Source organism: Melanostigma gelatinosum (assembly GCF_949748355.1).
Source record: "Melanostigma gelatinosum genome assembly, chromosome: 18".
NCBI classification, from domain to species: Eukaryota; Metazoa; Chordata; class Actinopteri; order Perciformes; family Zoarcidae; genus Melanostigma; species Melanostigma gelatinosum.
The window spans coordinates 8,718,729-8,740,251 of NC_136651.1; the positions used below are offsets into that span (position 1 = coordinate 8,718,729).

At 42.6% G+C, this 21,523-nt stretch overlaps 1 protein-coding gene across 1 annotated transcript in view; it reads left to right on the plus strand.

Moving 5' to 3' along the window:
* The window catches only part of LOC306792300 (thrombospondin-4-B-like), a gene marked incomplete at its 5' end in the record, with an annotated part of 37,824 nt that extends 16,517 nt beyond the window's left edge, over nt 1-21,307 (plus strand). The window contains 10 exons of the mRNA XM_079289373.1: nt 15,303-15,462; nt 16,734-16,852; nt 16,986-17,038; nt 17,160-17,353; nt 18,439-18,617; nt 19,287-19,335; nt 19,422-19,618; nt 19,761-19,933; nt 20,097-20,236; nt 20,510-21,307. Coding sequence (XP_079145499.1) covers nt 15,303-15,462; nt 16,734-16,852; nt 16,986-17,038; nt 17,160-17,353; nt 18,439-18,617; nt 19,287-19,335; nt 19,422-19,618; nt 19,761-19,933; nt 20,097-20,236; nt 20,510-20,568 — 1,323 coding nt within the window. The 3' untranslated portion in view covers nt 20,569-21,307. The remainder of the gene's footprint in view (nt 1-15,302; nt 15,463-16,733; nt 16,853-16,985; nt 17,039-17,159; nt 17,354-18,438; nt 18,618-19,286; nt 19,336-19,421; nt 19,619-19,760; nt 19,934-20,096; nt 20,237-20,509) is intronic.
* Nucleotides 21,308-21,523: the final 216 nt, after the last annotated feature.

A 21,523-nucleotide genomic window follows, 5' to 3' on the forward strand; every position in this document is an offset into this window, starting at 1 on the left:
GAATTATGAAGTTTATTCTTTTAAGCGCTGTGGCACCATGACCAAGGACATGGAGCTGTGTTGAACATAATTGGGTTGGATGTGATCCATTCAGGAGCAACAATGTTCAACATAACATATTGTACATAAGTATACTTTTGCATCGACTATGAACTTATCATCATAATTCTCCGAAAAGCAATATGACACTATGAAGGAGTTGTAACAGTGCGTTTATAAGTCTGCTCATTAGACTAGAGCAGGGATTCCCAAAGTGGGGTGCGCGCACCCCTGGGGGTGCGCGAGCTGCCTCTAGGGGGTGCGCGAGAGGAAAAGTGTAATGGCGGTCTGATGGTGTAATAATATTAAATATTAAAAAAAAATGTAATTTTAATTTAAAAACTGTCAGGTGGGACATCTGAAGCTATCAGTCGTAAAAGAGGAGAGGGACAGAGAGAGAGAGGAATCGGAGGCGAGGGGAACGGAGAGGTGCAGCACAGACAAATCGGGAGCACATCGGCCCATCGCGGAGTCAAGGTGAAAAAAGAGGAAACGAGAGTGAGCATCAGACTGGGAAAAAAAGAGGAAATATGATGAAAAGTATCTGTGTCTGGGCTTCACTTGGATTGGCAACGCAGATTGCCCAAAGCCACAGTGCGTGGTGTGCAGTGAGGTTCTGGCTAACAGTCTGAAGCTCTTATTTACGTCGCCACCTGAACACCAAGCATGCCAGTGCAAGTCAAAAGCCCCTTACATTCTTTATATCCAAATTGGAGGAGTTACAAAACAGCCAAAAAACAACTGGAGTCTCATTCATGTGTTGGTCTATAAATGACGCACTACGGGCTTCATATCTGGTTACAGAACAGCGAGAAAGGGGCTACCGCACACAATCACTGAAGACGTGAGCTCACCAGCTGCCAGAGAGATGGTGGAATGTATGATTGGGGAGAAAGAAGCAAAAAAGTTGGACATGATCCCGGTGTCCAACAACACTGTGTCGCCGCATCGATGCTTTGTCCGAAGACATCCTGGCTGCATTAGTCGCTCATTAATTGTAAATGAAATGTGATAATCTGCCTCTGAGCCTGTGCGTGTGTCCTCGCATCCGTATTGCTCTTTAAAAGTGACGCCTTGTGTCACTGAAAGTTATTGAAACTTTGTTGCAGTGTTTCAGGGCGTTTTCACAGCTTCAGTTTGTTTGCTTTGTTCCGATTCAGGGATTAATATGATACAATGTTGCAGTTGCTCCTTTGTTCGGTTTGTGTTCACACTGCAACATTTAACAGCGGACTAAATATTGTAAACAAATGCCACGCGCGAGCAAACTGTTCTCTCATTGGTCCGATTCTTATGCGGCTATGAAGGCTTAAAAGGCTCTGTTGCTTCTTTTTTTATTTTTTTTATTAAGGGGGGGGGGGGGGGGGTGCGCGAACCCAGTCGGGATGTAGAAGGGGGTGCGCGGCCTAAAAAGTTTGGGAACCGCTGGACTAGAGGATGTAGAGGACCAATGCATAATATTATGTTCAGCAAAACATATCCACTTGATGCATCAGGTCAGTGTTTAGAGAAAGGACGCCTGCCTTGTAAACTCCTGTGGGCTGATTTGAACACAAAGGTTTTGCTCAAGCTGAATCTGCAATTGGGCGACTGCTACCATCATAACTCCATCTGATCATCCACAACATGACTCAAATATCAAAACATGATCAATACTAAAGCAACAACCCAGTCATTACTGGAAACTGAAACATGTCCTGTTCATCTTCAAAAGAAGTTGGTTTTCAAAATTGCGAGAATTCAGTCTCGCTCTTCTTGGGCTGAAGACTCGTCCTGCGATGCTAAATAGTCTTTCACAGGCCGCTGAGGCAGGTAGAGGTGTGTTCAGCGTCACAGACAGCTTGCACACAGCTGCGAAGGATTTCACTAATGCTGCGCTCTCTCGGCTCCTGTCAATCCGTGTATATAGCTACAGCTAACGTTAGCCAACTAGTGCTACACAACCGTCAACACTTCCTCAGCTCACTAACTCGCTAGGTGTTGGTCTTCGTCACCACCGTCGTTTGTTGCGGGAGTAGCAGGTGCTTCCATTTCTGCTTCCATCATGAAATCAGTCATCGTAGAGTGGAATGCTACTCATAGTCGCCCGCTAGCTTATAGCATGTAGCATCCTGGGCATCACTGGGAATCAAAACACCGCGGCTTTGAGAGCACTTGTTTGCAATTGCGCATTAACGTGATTAACCAATGATTTAACTTGCTGCTCGGACCACTGATTCACCAAACCTGCTTGCAGTCTGTGTTCCACCACAGTCCCCGACGCTGCTCTCAGGATTCATTTTGTTTCTAAAGATAGATTTGATTTTGTAGCGAGTAACGAAGGTTTCAGGGGAAATGTATCGGAGTAAAAGTATCAGTTTTCTTTGCAAAATGTAGTGAAGTAAAAGTAAAAGTAAACAGAAATATAAGTAGTAAAGTAAAGTACAGATACCCAAAAAAACTACTTAAGTACAGTAACGAAGTATTTCTACTTCGTTACTATACACCACTGGAATTCAGGGTGGACTTAACGGAAATATAGCATCGACTGTCCTGTACAATGGTTGGGAGTACTCGACATTCTCTGGTAAAAGCTTTGGATGGGACATCTTGGCAGGACATTTGGAATTATGACAATAAGGGTAGAAATTACAACACAATTCAGACATCAGTCAGAGTGAGAAGTGATGGAAGTAAAAGTAGAAAAGAAGATGTTACTTTCAGATTAAGGTTCGGACATACAGGACTCAATGACACATTATACACATCATGAAAAAGACAGAGTGGGATAAATGTGAGATATGCAACTGTAAAGAAACTGTAGAACATGTGCTGATAGAGTGGAGGAAGTTCAGAGTGGAAAGAGAGACTGAAGAACAGAGTGGTAGATACAGGAAGGGAGTGAAGCATGAAAGGACTGTTAGAGACAGGGGACAAACAAGTTCAGTTTAAAAGGGCTTTATTTAATATTTTGAATGGAACGGGTTAAAAAGCCAGAATATGACTGCAATATGAAGTGTATTTATAATTGTTTCATTATATTTATAAATAACATTATTATTGTGTTTAAATGATAACTGTCATAAAGTCATGATGTTACACACTCCGGTCCAGTAGGTGGCGCCTTACACATTGGTTTGTAGTCCGCCATTAAAGTGAAAGAAGAAGAAGGAGGAGAGGAAGAAGAAGAGTACTAATCTCCTGGTAGCCTATAAAGCTATTGAGGTTAGCTTAGCATGCTACCTGGAAACAGACGGACGAGGACGGAAGTGACCAACACAACGCTAGTCAGAGTTTAATGAGAGTAAACGGTGTTTTTAACGGAGTTCGTCTGGAGGAAAACGGTTGAGCATATTCCTTATATGAGTAGCAAAGCCATGTTGAGTGGCCTGTGCAGTGATGTGCCTGTGTGCTGTTGTGCGCATGCGCAAAATAAACGGTCAGTGAGTTCCCAGACCAAAGAGACAATGGCGGCTTGCTCTTTTTCTCCCGTGAATGCTAGCTACTAGGAGCTACTAGCTAACCACTTTGGTGACTGGAATAACGGGGATAGCTGCAGGAATGTCTAACGCCACAAAAACTTCCTGTGGTTTAGTGAAAATGTCTAAAGTAGAAATGTTGAGATCTTTAGTCAGCCAGCGACTAACTGCGGCTGAAGAAGATATATTAGGTATGTTTGAAAGAACGATAGCAGAATACGAGGAGGAAATCTCTCGTTCAAAAGAGGCGAATAAGCGACAACGGGAACTTCTGGACGCCGTTCACAACCCGGAAGTCCGGATACAAAGAGCACGTGGGTTCACTTTATTTCTTCTTTCAAACACTGTTCATGCTCCGGCTGATAACTTTTAATGTAGTTTGGAGTGAGACTCTGTTGCAATTCGTAGTTTTCTTCTTGTCCTGATTTAATACCTGCAAACGTGTCGCTTTTCGGTGAAATAAGCCGTTTTGAATCAAAATATATCATCCACGTGAGTGTAGATCCGTAGAGTTTTCAATTTTGGGGGGGGGGGGGTCAACTGGCCAGCCAGCATTTCTCAGATTGGAGTGAGACAAGGAGAAAATGTGATGTCGTGATCTTCTCAATAAAACATATTTGATGCCACGTGTCGAGTCTTGGCCAATCAGCGTTAAGATGTCTACACTGTCTTAATTTTGATGGTTCTCGCTACTGTAGAAATATGCTTGCGGTATTTACAGGCATTAAACTTATAAGTATTGTGAGGAATTTAAGTGTTAAAGCGCACCTAGCGATGGATATGATGTTACAATCTGTTTACTTGTAGAAGGTTTAAACTAAAGGGAGAGTCACTGAATTTGTTGTGCACTGTGAGAGAAACCAGAGAATTTATGACACCGCCATTAAGTCAGAGAGGGGGGGGGATGTTGCTGAAGAGTTTCTGAGTACAGCCTTAAAGAAGGGGGGTGAATTGGTCAAGGAAGTGGCCGAATGAAGTCCGAAGGGTTCAACCAATCACTGAGCTGATCGATGGGCTAAGGAATGTGTAATATGAGACATTTCAGAGACTTTGGAGGGACAACGAAACTGAATCCCCGGAGATAATCAGACCTCATCTGGACCATGAGGCGGACACACCAGTCTGTCGTGTGGTGCGGATGGGGCCTCTATTTCATGAAGTATTACTACTGATAATGTAATTCAGTTTGTAACGGCATTTTCTTTTGTTAGTATATTAAATTCCTTTTGATTTGAACTTCACCCAGCTGATTCTGCCCTGCTTAATGATGGAAGAAAGGGGGGGGGCTGCCTCTTCTCCTCTGCATGCTTCTTCATCTCTGGAGCAAGGAGGGGGGCTTTTACCTTTTGTTTGAGAAATTTTGAACATAACGTGTCTGTGCGCTCATTTGCAATAGTGTTGCGTGTGTCGTAGAGCAAAGGTTTGAATCTCCAGGTGAGGCGCTCACGCGCTCCCTGTACAAAGAGGGAGCTCTGACACGCAGGTGGTTCAGCTTAAAACTTGTAACTAGTTGTGTTGTGAATCGGGTTAGTCGGTGGGATATTGTGTAGCAACCTGCAGGAACAGCACCTTCCCCATCCCTGAGACTCCAGGACTCCCACACACAATGTGGCCCAACCCTGGCTTGTGTGTGGGTGAAGATAATGCGTCCCTGTGCTGGACAAGTTCAAATAAAGTATAAAGATACAGGGCTCACAAAACACTGAGAGGAGAGATGCGTATGCGGAGCCCTGACTTTGTTTGTTGCTAGGGCTACTTAATCAATTATTGTGTTTTGTGAAACCATAGATCTATGTTTTTGATGCTTGACTTAATAAATTGTTAATACTTGTAGATCGTCTACCGCCCCCCCCCCCCCCCCCCCCCCCTGTCCCCCTTCGGGTGCTTGGCACCTCTTTCACCTCTTATGAGTTTGCATGTATGCTGATTTCTTCTCTCAGCTTCTAGATGACAGGAAATATTTCAACTTAAAGTACAAGTTTGTTCTCTTTGATAACGCCACATGGATTTGGCAGCTTAAAATGGTTCATATGTTCATGTCACATAAGTTGATTACATTATTGTATTATCTGGTTCTAGTGATACTCTGGAAGTGTATGTCCAGGAGACTATTTGCTCAATTCTAAAATGTCTTTGTAACCCCTCTGTGTGTGTTTACTGTTTTCCTGCAGACGTCCAGCAGCTGTTGTTGGTTAAAGAAGAGGTTCCCTCTCAGCAGCGGGAGTCAAGCTCCAGTCTGGACCAGGAGGACCCAGAGCCCCCACACATGAAAGAAGAACAGGAGGAACTCTGCACCAGTCAGGAAGGAGAGCAGCTTCAAGGTCTGGAGGAGGCTGATGTCAAGTTCTCATTCACTCCTGTGAAGAGTGAAGATGAAGAAGAGGAAGCTCAGTCCTCACAGCTTCATCAAAGACAAACTAAACAGATGGGAACAGAAGCTGATGGAGAGGACTGTGGAGGACCAGAACCAGACAGGAACTTGGATCCAGATAGACATCCAGAACCAGATACTGATGAGAAGACTGGAGACTCTTCTGACACTGATGAGGGTGCTGATGGGAAGAAGACCAGAGAACCTCAGTCAGGTTTAAACTATGTGAAACCTGATGACGTCCGTGTCACTGATTCACATTGTAGCGCTGGTGAAAAACATTTTAGATGCTCTGAGTGTGAGAAAACATTTGGCAATAGTCAAAATCTGAAGAGACACATGAGAACCCACACAGGAGAAAAGCCTTTCAGCTGCTCAGTCTGTAAGAAATCTTTTAACCAGCGTTCACATTTACTGAGACACATGAGAACCCACACAGGAGAAAAACCTTTCAGCTGCTCAGTCTGTAAGAAATCTTTTAACGAGCGTTCAACTTTACAGAAACACATGAGAACCCACACAGGAGAAAAGCCTTTCAGCTGCTCAGTCTGTAAGAAATCTTTTCACCAGCGTTCAACTTTACAGGGACACATGAGAGCCCACACAGGAGAAAAACCTTTCAGCTGCTCAGTCTGTAAGAAATCTTTTAACGTGCGTTCAACTTTACAGATACACATGAGAACCCACACAGGAGAAAAACCTTTCAGCTGCTCAGTCTGTAAGAAATCTTTTAACGAGCGTTCAACTTTACAGAGCCACATGAGAACCCACACAGGAGAAAAACCTTTCAGCTGCTCAGTCTGTAAGAAATCTTTTAACCATCGTTCAACTTTACAGAAACACATGAGAACCCACACAGGAGAAAAACCTTTCAGCTGCTCAGTCTGTAAGAAATCTTTTAACGAGCGTTCAGCTTTACAGAGACACATGAGAACCCACACAGGAGAAAAACCTTTCAGCTGCTCAGTCTGTAAGAAATCTTTTAACGTGCGTTCAACTTTACAGACACACATGAGAACCCACACAGGAGAAAAACCTTTCAGCTGCTCAGTCTGTAAGAAATCTTTTAACCAGCGTTCAACTTTACAGACACACATGAGAACCCACACAGGAAACAATCCCCTTTAGCTGGTGTGGTTGCAGTAAAGTTTCCGTTTGTGATAAAAGCTTTCAGCACGAGTCACCTCTGAAGTGACACATGATTAACCGCGGTTCAACTACACTGATTTCAATACAAAAAGTTATTCACTGAATGAGCGCCAACTGTACAGTTTGAAATAGTTTTGATGATTATATTGATGATTGATTTGATGGTAATGTAAGTTTAAGACGATGGTTTTACCTGCATCTGTGCACAGTATATTGTATTCAAATGATTTCATCAATAAAAAGTAAAAGGTTTGTGTATTTCACTGGTTCATACAGTTGTACATAGCACACTTTGTTCGTCAGGATTAAATCCATCAGTGACTGGAGTGTGACTCAATAGTTCTTTGTCTTGTTTGCTCTCTTTGCTGCCATTACTGGAATAAAATTGTCATCTTGTCTGACACAAACTCGTAAAAAGGATAAAAAAGGTCCTGAGATGAAGCAATCTACACATTCTTTGGAGTCACAAACCAACAACATCCTTATCTCGATCTATAGTTTGTTGTGAAAAAATGTGTTGTAGCTGTTTTTCACACTTAGAGCAGGTTTAAGAATGAAACAGAAGCTCTCAGAGGCGTATAGTTATATCAAAGCAATAGATTTATTTATCAACAAAGTTATTCAGCCCAGCCATCAAACAAGCTTGGGAGCTAATGGATGAACCTCGCAGAGATTCACCATGAGACACGCTTAAACACATCAGCGTGAATCTTAATATAGGGATCCACCCCTTGATTCACATTGGCCAAAGTCAAAGATGCAAACGTAGCACGTTTATTACGTGTATTACGCTTGGTTGGAAGCCGTGAATGTCCATTCACCTTGGCCCCTCCCAATAGGCGTTGGTTTCCATCAGTGTGAGTGCGGTGATGCATGCGAGAGGTCCTAAGAAAGAGTGTGTGGAGAAGCCGGGCTCAGCTAGGGCGTTGGCCCTCGCTTGAATCTCACTGTCTTATCTATCTGAAAGATGGCTGCCTGTTCCTTGTGACGCAGTTAAATAAGTAACCTTTCACCTGCTTCTCTCAGGCCCTGTGTATGCTGTGAGCACTGTATAAGTGGTTAATAGAGCTGCATACGATAATGGTTATTAAAACTACAAATATACTAGTGATTAATTAAACTGTATATATAAGCTAGCTGCTGATTAAGCTGTATATAAGCTAGCTGTTAATTAAACTGTATATAAGCTAGTTGCTACTTAAAGCTGCATATAAACTAATTTTATCAACAAATCCCTCTCTTGACGTCTGAAGGACGTCACTTTCTTTACTTTCCTGCCCTGTTCACACGCTGGTGTCTGCCTCTGCCTCTCCTGACCCTACCAGGCTGTTCTGCTCTTCCCCTACTGGGTAAGCTCCATAAGGAGGGGGTGGTAATGGTTCCTTGGAGAGGGCAGTGGTGATAGGACGGCCAACCAAAGAACGAATACAGGGTATTATACAACATCCACACGAGACCAATATTGCAATGAACACACCCATTGACACTGCTATTGACAAGATCAGGTGCTTCCATTTTCCAAACATGTTTTCCATCCAATCTCCAAATGGATTATTCACACCTGATGCTTCCTGCATTTCTTTTGACAGTGCCTTCAGACTATTCAGTGCTTTTGTGACTGAACCGTCCGGCGCAGTGTTGTTGGGGACGATAGTGCAACACAGGTCTCCAAACATTGAGCAAAAGCTCCAAAGCCATTTTGTTTTGCATAGAAATCAAAGAAGTAGGGGCCAGCTGCTCAGCCAGACCCTCTATTGCATTCCTAGTATGATTAGCCAAACGAAGAACATTGTAATGCACATAATTGATACGATCAACATTTTTATTCACAGTTATCCATGGAATAATACTCACAACACTCTCAAAACCTGCTGCAATTTAGTCTATCAATTTGTATTGATTAGGCACTCCTCTGGTTCACTCTGATTGTATCTATGTAGGTTGGACCTTTGTCCAGACTGAACTATCCTACTGCAGTTGCGTTATCAATTGGTGGAAATATGGATGCCAGAGTCATGCATGCGTATCCTGTTGGGTCAGATTCAGGATATAGTGGTGCTGGTTCGGTGAACCTAGCTGGTCTAGCTGCAGCACAAGCTACACAGCCACCCATTTTGTTTTTTATAGCATTATCAACAATTCAATTTAACCAAACATTGTCGTTTCCATGTCCTGTAGCTAATTGGATCACCTGTTGGTGGTTGCTGAAAAGTCAAATTACAAATTACAAAACAAATTATGCATTTTGCGTCAGATTACCTCGGACCTCTGCTAGAGGTCTGGACGGCTCAGATGCTGGGGCACAGTGTGACAGGTGGTGCCAAGGTGCTCCTGCTTTACCTATGACTTGGACCGAGTGTGAAGTAACCTCCTTCACTTCGTACGGCCCTGTCCACCTGGGGTCAGTCCACTTTTCTTATGAACTTTGACCCTGACCCAGTCACCCTCTCGGATGAGATTTTTACCTTTTCCTGGTCAGCTGCACTGGTTCGCTGGACCTGTTTGGAGAGAGCCTCCGCGAGAATGATTAATGCAGTCACATATGCCTTCATTTCAACTTGCTGCACATCTACGTATATGTACATCTATGTATCTATGTACATCTATGTATATGACTACCGTCTCTTGGAGGACCAGGCATTTGCCTCCTTGTCATTAACTCATGTGGTGAAAGATGCGTCTTATTTCCTTGTGCGCTCCTCACTGCCATTAGAGCTAATGGTAAAATTTTAACCCATGTCAGCTTTGATGCTACACATGTCTTTGCTATTTTTGATTTTAGCGTCTGATTTGCCCTCTCTACCAGTCCTTGTGACTGTGGATGATACACTGATCCATAACTACTTCCTGCAAATGCTTATTACTGAAATGTGAACCATTATCGGAGTATCAGCTCTGTCTGCAGCCACTTCACTACTGTCTGTGCGTCTTCTTTTTTAGTTGGGATTGCCTCCACCCACTTTGAGAATCTGTTAACCATTACCAAGACCCATGTCAGTAAAGTCTATGCTGATGTCTTGGAAGCAGGCTGATGGTACAGGATAAGAGCCCATAGGTGTTTTGTACGGTTTCTTCACATTATGATCCCCACAGGTGGTGCATTCGTCGCAGAAGAGGGACACCATACTTTCCATGCGTGGGTGCCACCACAGTGCATCCACCCTTTGTAATGTTCCTTTCTTTCCTTCGTGCGTTGGTCCATGTGCCTCTGGTATCAGTGAGACACACAATTCTGCTGGAGCTACCACTCTGCCATCATGGGATCTCCAAAGTCCACTTTCTCCTTTTGTTGCTCCTTTCCTTTGCCATTCAGACCATTCGTATGGTCCAGCCTTTTTCTGTATCTCAATCAGTGTTTCTTCAGTGATTTCGGGTTCTTGTATGGCTATTTTCAGAATCATCTGTTTTGGTCTGTATCCTCTTCTTCTTTAGCAGCTTCATCTGCCATGTCGTTTCCCGCAGTTATTCTGGTTCTTGCTTTACCATCATGTCCTTTGCATTTCATGATTGCCACTTTTTGGTAGCTTCATAGCTTCCACCAGTGCCATGATTTCCTTCTTGTGTTTGATGGGTGCGTCCATTGATGTTGTGTATCCTCTTCTTCGCCACATGGGCCCATCAACGTGAGCTGCTCCATGTGCGTAAGCAGAATCTGTGAAGATGTTTACTGATTTTCCTTCTGCTATTGTCAAGGCTTGTATGAGCGCTTCGACTTCTGCCAGTTGCGCTGATGCTGGTTGAGGTAGGATACCTGATGCTACTATTGAGTGTTCCATGTCTTCGAATTGTCTCACCACAGCATAGGATGCTGTGTTTCCTTCATCTCCTTTGTAGCAACATTCTTCCTGTTTCATAGACAATATGTGCTCTTGGGCATTCTTTTTGAATTTTCGATTTTCTTGCAGTTCCGAATGTGAATTTCTTTGCTTAGGAGGATTCTTTGATGCAGCTCCTTCTCTTTTCGATGTTCTTGCAGCTCCAAACGTGAATTTCTTAGGAGGATTCTTTGATTTGTCTCTTTCTCCCCCTTTTTTCTGATACAAAACAGCATTAACATCCCTCTTTTTTGTTCAGAAACATCTAGTTGGAAAGGGAGTTAATAGTCAATTCTTGAAGTGCCAATGCACGTGACAGAGCCTGCGTGAGAATGGTGAACACATCTTCTGTTTCTTGTGTTCAAACTAAAGGGGCTGCAGTGTTTCATGATGGAGGATGCTTTGTCTGTGGGCTGTGGGCTGTGGGTTGTTAAGGGAATATGTGGGTCTGGAACTGGATATGACGTAGATATTGTGGCTAATAGTTGCAGCAGTGTCTCTGTTGTTGCCAGGTATGTGAAAGATATTGCTGTTCAGCTTGATTCTGGCTTCTTGGATGCTGATTGCCTGTCTCTCTCTGATAATTTCCTCTTCTTCCACGTGGTGAGCCTTGTTGTTGCTGACCACGCGTGCGGCAGTCACGTGAATAGTGACCAGGTTTTCCACAGTTGTAGCAGTAGAAAGTTCGTCCGTGCTGTTTCTTTTTGTCTTTAGCAGGCTTTGGAGCCACGTCAAGCTTTGCCAGCTGTATTGACACTTTTAGTGCTTCGAGCTCCATATCTGTTCTTTCCACAGCAGCTCTGTATTCATCATAAGTGTGTTCTTCGCTCATTTGTTGCAGCTCCTTTTCAGTGAGAGGACAGTTCAGCAGTTCTCCATCCCAAGTATCTTTAGCCTTCCATGTCTTTATCATTCTTTTGTACGCTTGTTGTTCCACCGGCCAATGTTTGATTCTTCCATTCATCCTGCTCTGATCCTGGACATCATTCTCCAAGTTGCACAGATAAGAGGAGTATTTCTCAGCCATGACGTGTCTCTCTGCAAATATGCAATAAAAGTCTGAAATCAGTATTCCCAAATGTCCACACGATGGAGCCAAAGCTCCTGTCCACTGTTCCAGTTGCAGTTCTTGAAGAGGCCACAGAAAAGCCAACATGCATGACAAATGTTTTTTTTTATTTTTTTTATTATCATGAAGCACCAGCAGAGGGAGCCAACGCTTCTCCCAAGTTTTCTGGTGTCTGGTTGAACTCAGATCAATGTCATTTACACTGGCGCATATCTTAAAACCTGCTTTTCTCTGTAATATGTGTGTGTGTGAAATGATGATCTATTTTATTATTAACACTTATGGTGAAGATGACGAAAACAGTATAGACATAAGTTATTTCGAAGTGTCTGTGTGAATAGACAAAAGCTCGTCCATTATACTAATTTGGCAATTTTCAGCCCTAATCTGATGGTTTTAGCAAGCATTACTGTTCAGGGGTCACTGATATTTATTCTGTTGTACGAAAGAATGACGGAGTGCTTCTTTCGGCGTTTTAAACCTTCATACAGTGACCTCACAACTCCGCAATATAAGCTTTACAAGTATAACGCATATTATTTAACAATGTATGAATATATATTATTTACAAATCTCCCTATATACCCCTGCTAGGTGTGAAATGCTATGTTTTAATTACTCAGCAATGGCTTGTAACTAAATATTTTATAAGGCAGAGAGAGTCAACCTAGCCCCCACCTTTTTAAATATCTGCCGCTAACTGTCCTTGTAAGTAGACACAAAGCAAGGCCGCATCTGTGTTTTTATCAGGAGTAGTCAAACCCTCCCTAATATTCCCAGCGCCTGTCTTGACTGAATGAATAGAAGCTTTGTAGCAGCTTTAGACCTTGTACATTCCTAATTTTTAGCGTCTGTCTGGCAGAATATAGTGGCTGCTGTGTTTCCGCATTAGACTTTGCTAACAGTCCCTGGGGAACCCAATTTTCCAATAAATTTAACTACGCCAGTAAAACTGACACTTATATTAACCCTCAGCTGTCTCTCAGCATATTCTAGTGATTTATGTGTGTGTGTGAATGCAACACTTGTGTATAATGCGTGTTTTTTCCTGCTCAACTGACCATCAACTTTGAAACAACGCACGAACATTCCAACCACAAATCAAGATCTCAACTGCCTGTCCCTCACAGGAACGCACAAACTTTTTACAGCTTTCAGCAGTCCTTCTCTCATATACACGCTTCAGACATTCACTTTCATTCAAACAAAATTGCAACACACTGCCATTTTAAATGCGCACAGATCACAAATACGGTAAAGGAATATCTTTAGAAATACAGTCAAACAAATAAACAAAAGTTAAAACGTACAGCTCAGCAAATAGTCACCCGTATTCATACTAAATAATCAAAACATACGCTTCCGTCTCTTTAAATATAAATCAGTCACAAGCGCAGCCCTCGGATGAGCTGAACAGCTCTTTTTTCTCAAACTAAGCAAACTGACTGTGTACCGCTGACCTCTCGACCACGATACAAATGAAAAACAAATGCTTTTTCAGCAAACAAACAGTCAAATTATAATCAATTCTGTCCCTATCCTACACACAAATCAAAGATTTTAACCACTACTCCATCAGGGTAGCACGTCAACAACACAATTTAACTGCTTTTTTTTTCTTAGGTCATCTCTGGACCTGTACACCAACACAATTTAACTGCTTTTTTTTTCTTAGGTCATCTCTGGACCTGTACACCAACACAATTTAACTGCTTTTTTTTTCTTAGGTCATCTCTGGACCTGTACACGTTCTGGCCATTTTCATTAATCTCGTCCGTCATTAACAACACACCGATATAATCAACTTCTGTGCTCTCGTCCAGAAACTTCGTCAAGGAAACTCTAAGCAGAGTAACATAATTTTCCACTGGACGCCACTCACGGGTTAATGTCCGAAGACTCGATGCTCTTAATACGGGAATTCCGCAGTCAGTTTTCTCAATACAGTTTATCAATGACATCAATGACATATACATATATCCCCGTCATGTTATGCAATTTCTTCGTAGCCCAAAACATCCCATAAGTACGTTAGAAATTACGCCTTTTGTAACATGAATTTGAGTGTTCAGCGTGAAGCGCGTGTCTGCGAGCAGATGCGTTACACGGCTCACAACACCTCACATCTACGCTATCACAAATGCGCAATTTCTCGCCTTTATTTGACGTTTTCTGATGGGCTCATTCATACATATACACAGACCCCCCAAATGGCTGTATAACAACTCTGTTGCTGTGTGTTTAATCTTTACAATTACTCTATACTAAGCAAATACTTACAGTTCGGACAGTCTGAGCAAAATTTGGAATATGTCTATGAATACAATGTTGCAGAATTCAGTTAAATAGGCTTCTGCTCACCTGTGAGAAGTGCACCGGTACGTCTCAGACTCCCCGAAGCTGCAAGTTCGCTCCGATGGCAATTATCGGGTTCCCAGCCTCAAAGGGAGATGCGCCGTTATCTGGAATCAAAAGGAGAGGCCTGTTAACATTCCAACCTGAAGCTCTGTATCGTATCAGATCACGTCGGGATCACCAAATTGTTGTGAAAAAATGTGTTGTAGCTGTTTTTCACACTTAGAGCAGGTTTAAGAATGAAACAGAAGCTCTCAGAGGCGTATAGTTATATCAAAGCAATAGATTTATTTATCAACAAAGTTATTCAGCCCAGCCATCAAACAAGCTTGGGAGCTAATGGATGAACCTCGCAGAGATTCACCATGAGACACGCTTAAACACATCAGCGTGAATCTTAATATAGGGATCCACCCCTTGATTCACATTGGCCAAAGTCAAAGATGCAAACGTAGCACGTTTATTACGTGTATTACGCTTGGTTGGAAGCCGTGAATGTCCATTCACCTTGGCCCCTCCCAATAGGCGTTGGTTTCCATCAGTGTGAGTGCGGTGATGCATGCGAGAGGTCCTAAGAAAGAGTGTGTGGAGAAGCCGGGCTCAGCTAGGGCGTTGGCCCTCGCTTGAATCTCACTGTCTTATCTATCTGAAAGATGGCTGCCTGTTCCTTGTGACGCAGTTAAATAAGTAACCTTTCACCTGCTTCTCTCAGGCCCTGTGTATGCTGTGAGCACTGTATAAGTGGTTAATAGAGCTGCATAAGATAATGGTTATTAAAACTACAAATATACTAGTGATTAATTAAACTGTATATATAAGCTAGCTGCTGATTAAGCTGTATATAAGCTAGCTGTTAATTAAACTGTATATAAGCTAGTTGCTACTTAAAGCTGCATATAAACTAATTTTATCAACAAGTTCCTTCCAGTTGATATATATATAGTTGTATTAATCCGTACGAAAACATGCATGCACATGCAAGCTTGTCCACTGAAAACAAATACACGTGATGTGAACGGGGCCTTTGTGTTCTCCGTCTGTCTCAGGACAACTGCAGGTTGAAGGCCAACGTGGACCAGAGGAACAGCGATAAGGACAGCCACGGCGACGCCTGTGATAACTGTCGCACGGTGGAGAACCCGGACCAGAAGGACACCGACAGCGACGGCAAAGGGGACGCCTGCGATGATGATATGGATGGAGACGGTATGGAGATAAATAAAATAGCACCGATGCTCGTGCTTATATAACCAGCACTGAAGGCACTCTCCGTTTAATTAAACGTATTATTCTGTTCCTTCCTTCACATTTACACCCTGCTCTTACATTAAATAATGCAGATTTTACAGTACAAATCTCTCTTAATCATGTTGTAAAAAAAATGCAGTTGTATGGATGTTTTCATAAGCCAGCTGAGGCATAACAAACAGCACTGCAAAAAAAAAGAAAAGTTAAGGCCAAAAGCAGTCTGACCCCTGAGCGAACACAAGCTTTGATCATTCACCAGCATGATTACACCTCAGAAAACCCCATGGCAGAGAAGATGGTTTCTCCTCTATTGCTGCTGCTTGACCTTTATGCATTCGTGGGGCTGCTGCTGCCTCCCTGCGATGAATAAGAAATAGCATCTGAACACAAACTGCCGTTCACCTTCATAGCAAATACAACAGTGCAACCTAGTGGTGGAATTACAAGTACCACGCCATATAATTATTCAGTCGATATAGTTCAAACAGTAGTATGGATGTAATGTCTACATTTTTCATATGCATTCAAAAATCAAATATAAATTCACTGATTGACTTCACTAAGTGTGAGAGAGTTACTTTAATGCATTACTTTGATTTTAGAGATCAAACCTCAATTCAAACAGATGAAGATAATATCTCATTATGTATCCATGTAATCATTCTTCCATATTGGCAACATCTATATCTGTTAATATTTCCACTGGGCAGTAACTTGGTTTCTTTTATGATAGGTCTGCAGCCAACGATTCCAATCTGCCGATAATTCTCTCTATAAAACGAGGGGTTTGTAAAATGACCAAAAATAGTGGAAAATGTCTTAAAGCCCAAGTTGAAATATTCAAAAAGCTTGTTTTGTCTGACCAATGGTCCAAAAGCCGGAGTAAAATCAATTTACTAACACATAAGATTCCCCAATTCCTAAAATGAGTAAACTGGAACTAAATATTTTTGGGCATTTTTGGATTTATTATCAGAATTGTTGCAGGTAAATATTCTGTCAATCGACTTATTGTCACAGAATCATAGAAATTCACTGATATCTTTTGTGAGAGTTCAGAAAAAGGGACAATGAGAAGAGTATTTATTCTACTACAGTACAATATTATCTGTACTTGCCACCTCCGAATATGTCATCCATGACAATACCATATATTTCCCTGCTGAGACGGAGTCAGACTGACTGCTAAATAACACGAACCATCTCCTCCTGTTGACTGGCGAGCATAGGCCTGAAGAACTTTCTGGACAATTGCCAGCTTGTCCAAAACAGAGACCAGCTGGACCGGGACGGAGACGGAGTGGGAGACGCCTGCGACAGCTGCCCCGACATCCCCAACCCAAACCAGGTCAGTCAGAACCAGATGGAGGGATGGAGGGACGGATAGCTGTGGTGGAAAGTAACTGAGTACACTTTGTTACTAGAGTCCCTCAAGTGTAAAAGAAATGGTGTTTTTCGTGAACTCTCTGCTCTTGTTTCAGTCTGATATTGACCACGACCTGGTTGGAGACTCCTGTGACACAAACCAAGACAGGTAACGATATTCTCCCAGTCTTCATGTTGTGTTCTTGCAGATATCTGAACTGCTGTTTCATACTACTGCTAGTACTACAGCCTTTTTTCACATCATTCGATCGTGTCACTTTCCCTTGTAGTGATGGCGACGGTCACCAGGACACCAAGGATAATTGCCCATTCGTAATAAATAGCTCCCAGCTGGACAGTGACAAAGACGGGCTGGGTGACGAGTGTGACGATGACGACGACAACGACGGGATCCCTGACACTCTGCCACCGGGACCAGACAACTGCCGGCTGGCACCAAATCCTGACCAGATCGACGACAACGGTGAGCGATGGTCTAAAAGACATCGCACCTCCTCATATACCACGCAGTCAAATCAGTTTACAGTAATAATCACATATGATTGTTGATATATTTGGCTGAAAACCAGCCTGGTGATCAGATAAATGTTCATAATTTCATCTCCACATTCTCCCCGAACTGCTCCCTGACTTTCCTTTGAAAGCAATTTTGGTCCCCAGTTGCACACCAACGCAGATCAAACAAAAGCAACTGTGAGCACATTGAGTGGCATTTTTGGTGACTCATTGGGACATTTTCTGTGTAAAACATGCCCCCTGGAGTGTCAATTCAAATCAAGTCAAGACAGCTTTTTTTGGCAGTCAGGGAGTCAAGAGATGTAAGTTGGAGCTGACAGTTGGGAATATAACAAAACACAAAAAGTGTATTTACTGAGTCCAAATGTTTTACAAGATGCACACTAGACATTCAGGCATTTGCCCGATTGAGCATCAATTCAATCGTTGACACAGAATGAAGCTTTTATGCCAAGAACCGCCAAGTCGGACCTTCTTGACGTCGTAGCAGCTGTTGCACTTCCACAGTGATAAAAGTGCATCAACACATTTCCTTCCATTTAATAATCCATATCAGAACTGCACACTACAAGACACGAACACCACCGAGTAGACTACAGCGTGGCACTTTTTTAACCACGGCAGACACAGCAGCTCTAATGCTGAACCCACACAGCAGGGTGCAGACTAGAGAGATACAATCCATCTATATTAAACCAATGCAACATACAGTCTTGCTCTTTTGCTTGAAATGTGAATAGCCCCTTAAGAAAGGACATTTGGGGATGTTTTATATTCAGCTCTGTCGGCCTTTTTGACATTTTTGCTTAAGCCAGTCTGAAATCTCCTCATTGTGACAACGCAGGAAACACGCTGGTTTAAAAATGATTTAAAAGGAGCTCGTTACTTTGAATAAATGACGCAACACAATCTTTGCCAGTGTGTGTAATCAAAACTGTTAACAAGTCTCTGCACCTCTGACCTATTGGAACAATGACTCACGGTCTTTCTTACTTTAATTTAAGTCTAAGTCTCCTCTCTGTTGTCCCTCAGATGATGGAGTTGGAGACATGTGCGAGTCTGACTTTGACCAGGACAAAGTGATTGACAGGATCGACAACTGCCCTGAGAATGCTGAGGTCACCTTGACTGACTTCAGGGCCTATCAGACGGTGGTGCTGGACCCTGAGGGCGACGCCCAGATCGACCCCAACTGGGTTGTTCTGAACCAGGTGAGATTACTAAAAGCTGAAAATTCCCTCTCCATGTACAAGTTGAAGCAGCTATGGTCGATATTTTTATCTAAACAACAGAACCAATAACAATAAGAAATGTGAATCGTGATGCGTGAAATCGTACCACGACGACAAAAAATACACAAGACAATATACAACAGTGCCTCGTTTAACCGTGTTGTTGATTCTCGATTTTTTAACTGTGAGGTGCCATACCATATTTAATGATGCTTTCCAGCACAGCGTTGTCCAACGTTGACGTGATCTCAGTTCAGTCTGAGTCTGCAGAGAAAGCCTCTGAGCCAGCCTAGCACACGGATAATCAACGTGGACACTCTCAATTTAATTTATTGTCCATTTGTATTCCCGAGTACTTATAGGAGCACACCTGCTCAATTGCACTGTCACCAATGATTACAGGGCCATGAGCTGCAGCTCTCAAATATGATTTCCTCTGTCTTTTGGTATTACCGTTAAAAATGAGGTGGTGGCTGTCACACCAGTCTTTAACAGTGGCAATCTCCAGCAGCAGACTTAATATAGCCGTATCATCTGACAATCTGATGGAATTATTTGGCTGTCTGCTTCTGCATTAATTCGTGTACAGTGTAGCAAATGAAGGCATCAGGGTGCAAAATGTCTTATTCACAACTCTTTCTCACACAGGGAATGGAAATTATCCAGACCATGAATAGTGACCCAGGACTTGCTGTTGGTAAGAAGTATTTCCTCTGCGTTGAATATCAGTGAATAAAATGCACAATGTCTGAACATCAGTAATATACTGATTTCTGTTGCCAGGTTACACTGCTTTCAGTGGAGTGGACTTCGAAGGAACATTTCACGTAAATACAGTGACCGACGACGACTACGCCGGCTTCATCTTTGGCTACCAGGACTCGTCCTCCTTCTACGTGGTGATGTGGAAGCAGACTGAACAGACCTACTGGCAGGCAACACCCTTCAGAGCTGTGGCTGAGCCCGGCATCCAACTTAAGGTGAAAGCACAAGTCATCAACTCCCCCAGGCAGCAGATTCGTGCTCATCCTATTTTTAATCCCTTGACATATTTTCCACATTTCTTCCTCTCTCTCGCTCTCTCCCCCTTACTTCTCTCTGTTATCTGTCGCTGTTCATCAGGCTGTGAAGTCTAAATCGGGTCCCGGGGAGCACTTGAGAAACTCTCTGTGGCACACGGGAGACACCAACGACCAGGTGCGTCTGCTGTGGAAGGACCCCAGGAATGTGGGCTGGAAGGACAAGGTGTCCTACCGTTGGTACCTGCAGCATCGCCCACAGGTTGGATACATCAGGTATACGACCAACCGTGTTCCGGACAATCTTCATATTGATTACACGAAAAAACCCGTAATTGTTGCTCCATCTAACTCTCAGCAAGCAAGTGAATAAGCATATTTCCCCAAAGTGGTGAGAGTGGAACGTCGATTATTTGTTTTAATTGTGTGTTTTGTTTAGGGCGCGGTTCTATGAAGGAACTGAGCTGGTGGCCGACTCTGGCGTGACAATTGACACGACCATGAGAGGAGGACGACTCGGCGTGTTCTGTTTCTCTCAGGAAAACATCATCTGGTCCAATTTGAAATACCGCTGCAATGGTGAGGGAGGAACACTGAATCACAAATCCACATATTCTATTATTTTTATATATTTTGAATTACCCTGATTGCATGCTATGCAGCGATTGTCTTGAGGTTTGTTTCCAATACATATCTTCTTACGGTCTTTCATTGCTTGCGTCTGGAAAGTGATTTTAGATTGAGATCTGATGTTGTTGTTGCAGACTACAGCTGTGAATAGAATTGGTTTGGCCTCGTTTTGGCTTTAGAGTCTGAGCTCATCTCATGATACCCGACTTCTCACTTCCACAGACACCATCCCAGAGGATTTCCAGGAGTTCAGCACTCAGCACGGCGCCGACTCACTCTGAAGTCGAGAGAGAAACATGACGCCAGATCTCTGAAGACTGCTTGTGTGTGAATGTGTGAATGTGTGAGTGTGTGTCTGTCCGTCTGTGTATTGACGTGTACAGTTTCAGTGCATATATGATCACAATCTCCGTACTGTATGTGCATATTATCATGTCTCTTTCTGTTACCCGAATGTGTTTTTACTGTTTGATTAACTCTTAATGAATCCAGCTGAGCTCATTATGCTGAAGGTTATAAGTTATAATGATTTTTACTGAAAATGATGCTATGTGATATGACATAAATACACCGAAAACATGTAACATCAAATTACAAAATGCAAAATATGGTCAATAATGGACAGTTTCCATATATTTTCAAAATAAAGGGAACATTATTATAATTTTTAAACGGTATTTTCCACACGAGAGATTGTAGCATATGTGTAGCATGATAAAATTGTTCAAACAACTGGAAGGAAAGTTACCGCTTCGGATCAGCCTCATACTGATGTTACATTTTGATCATAAACTGGTTTTATTTGTTTATCAGAGCGGTATTTCTACTACGTTTGTAAAGAGGACACCAAGTCTTGTATGACTCAAATGTCAGACTGTGCCTTGCCTCACTTACTGTAGAAGATTAACTTAAAGCTCAGTTTAGCCATGTTTTCTCTTTCCATCATTTGGTCCTTGACATCTTGATCATTTCATATCTATGTAGTCACAATCCTGGTCAAAGTAAAAGGGCTTTAAAGTACATCGGTGTTGAACAGGCTCATTCTTATTTTTCGTTTAAAATGTTGACATGTTTTGATGATTAGATATGTTAAAGACAACACATACTGCGCATGCATACAACAAATGAACTAATTGAATGCATGAAAATAACCTCTATACTTCCCCAGAGGATTGGCACGTTCTCGGTTGAAACTCTAGAAACAAAGGCCACGGTTTAGCTTGAGCAGGAAATACT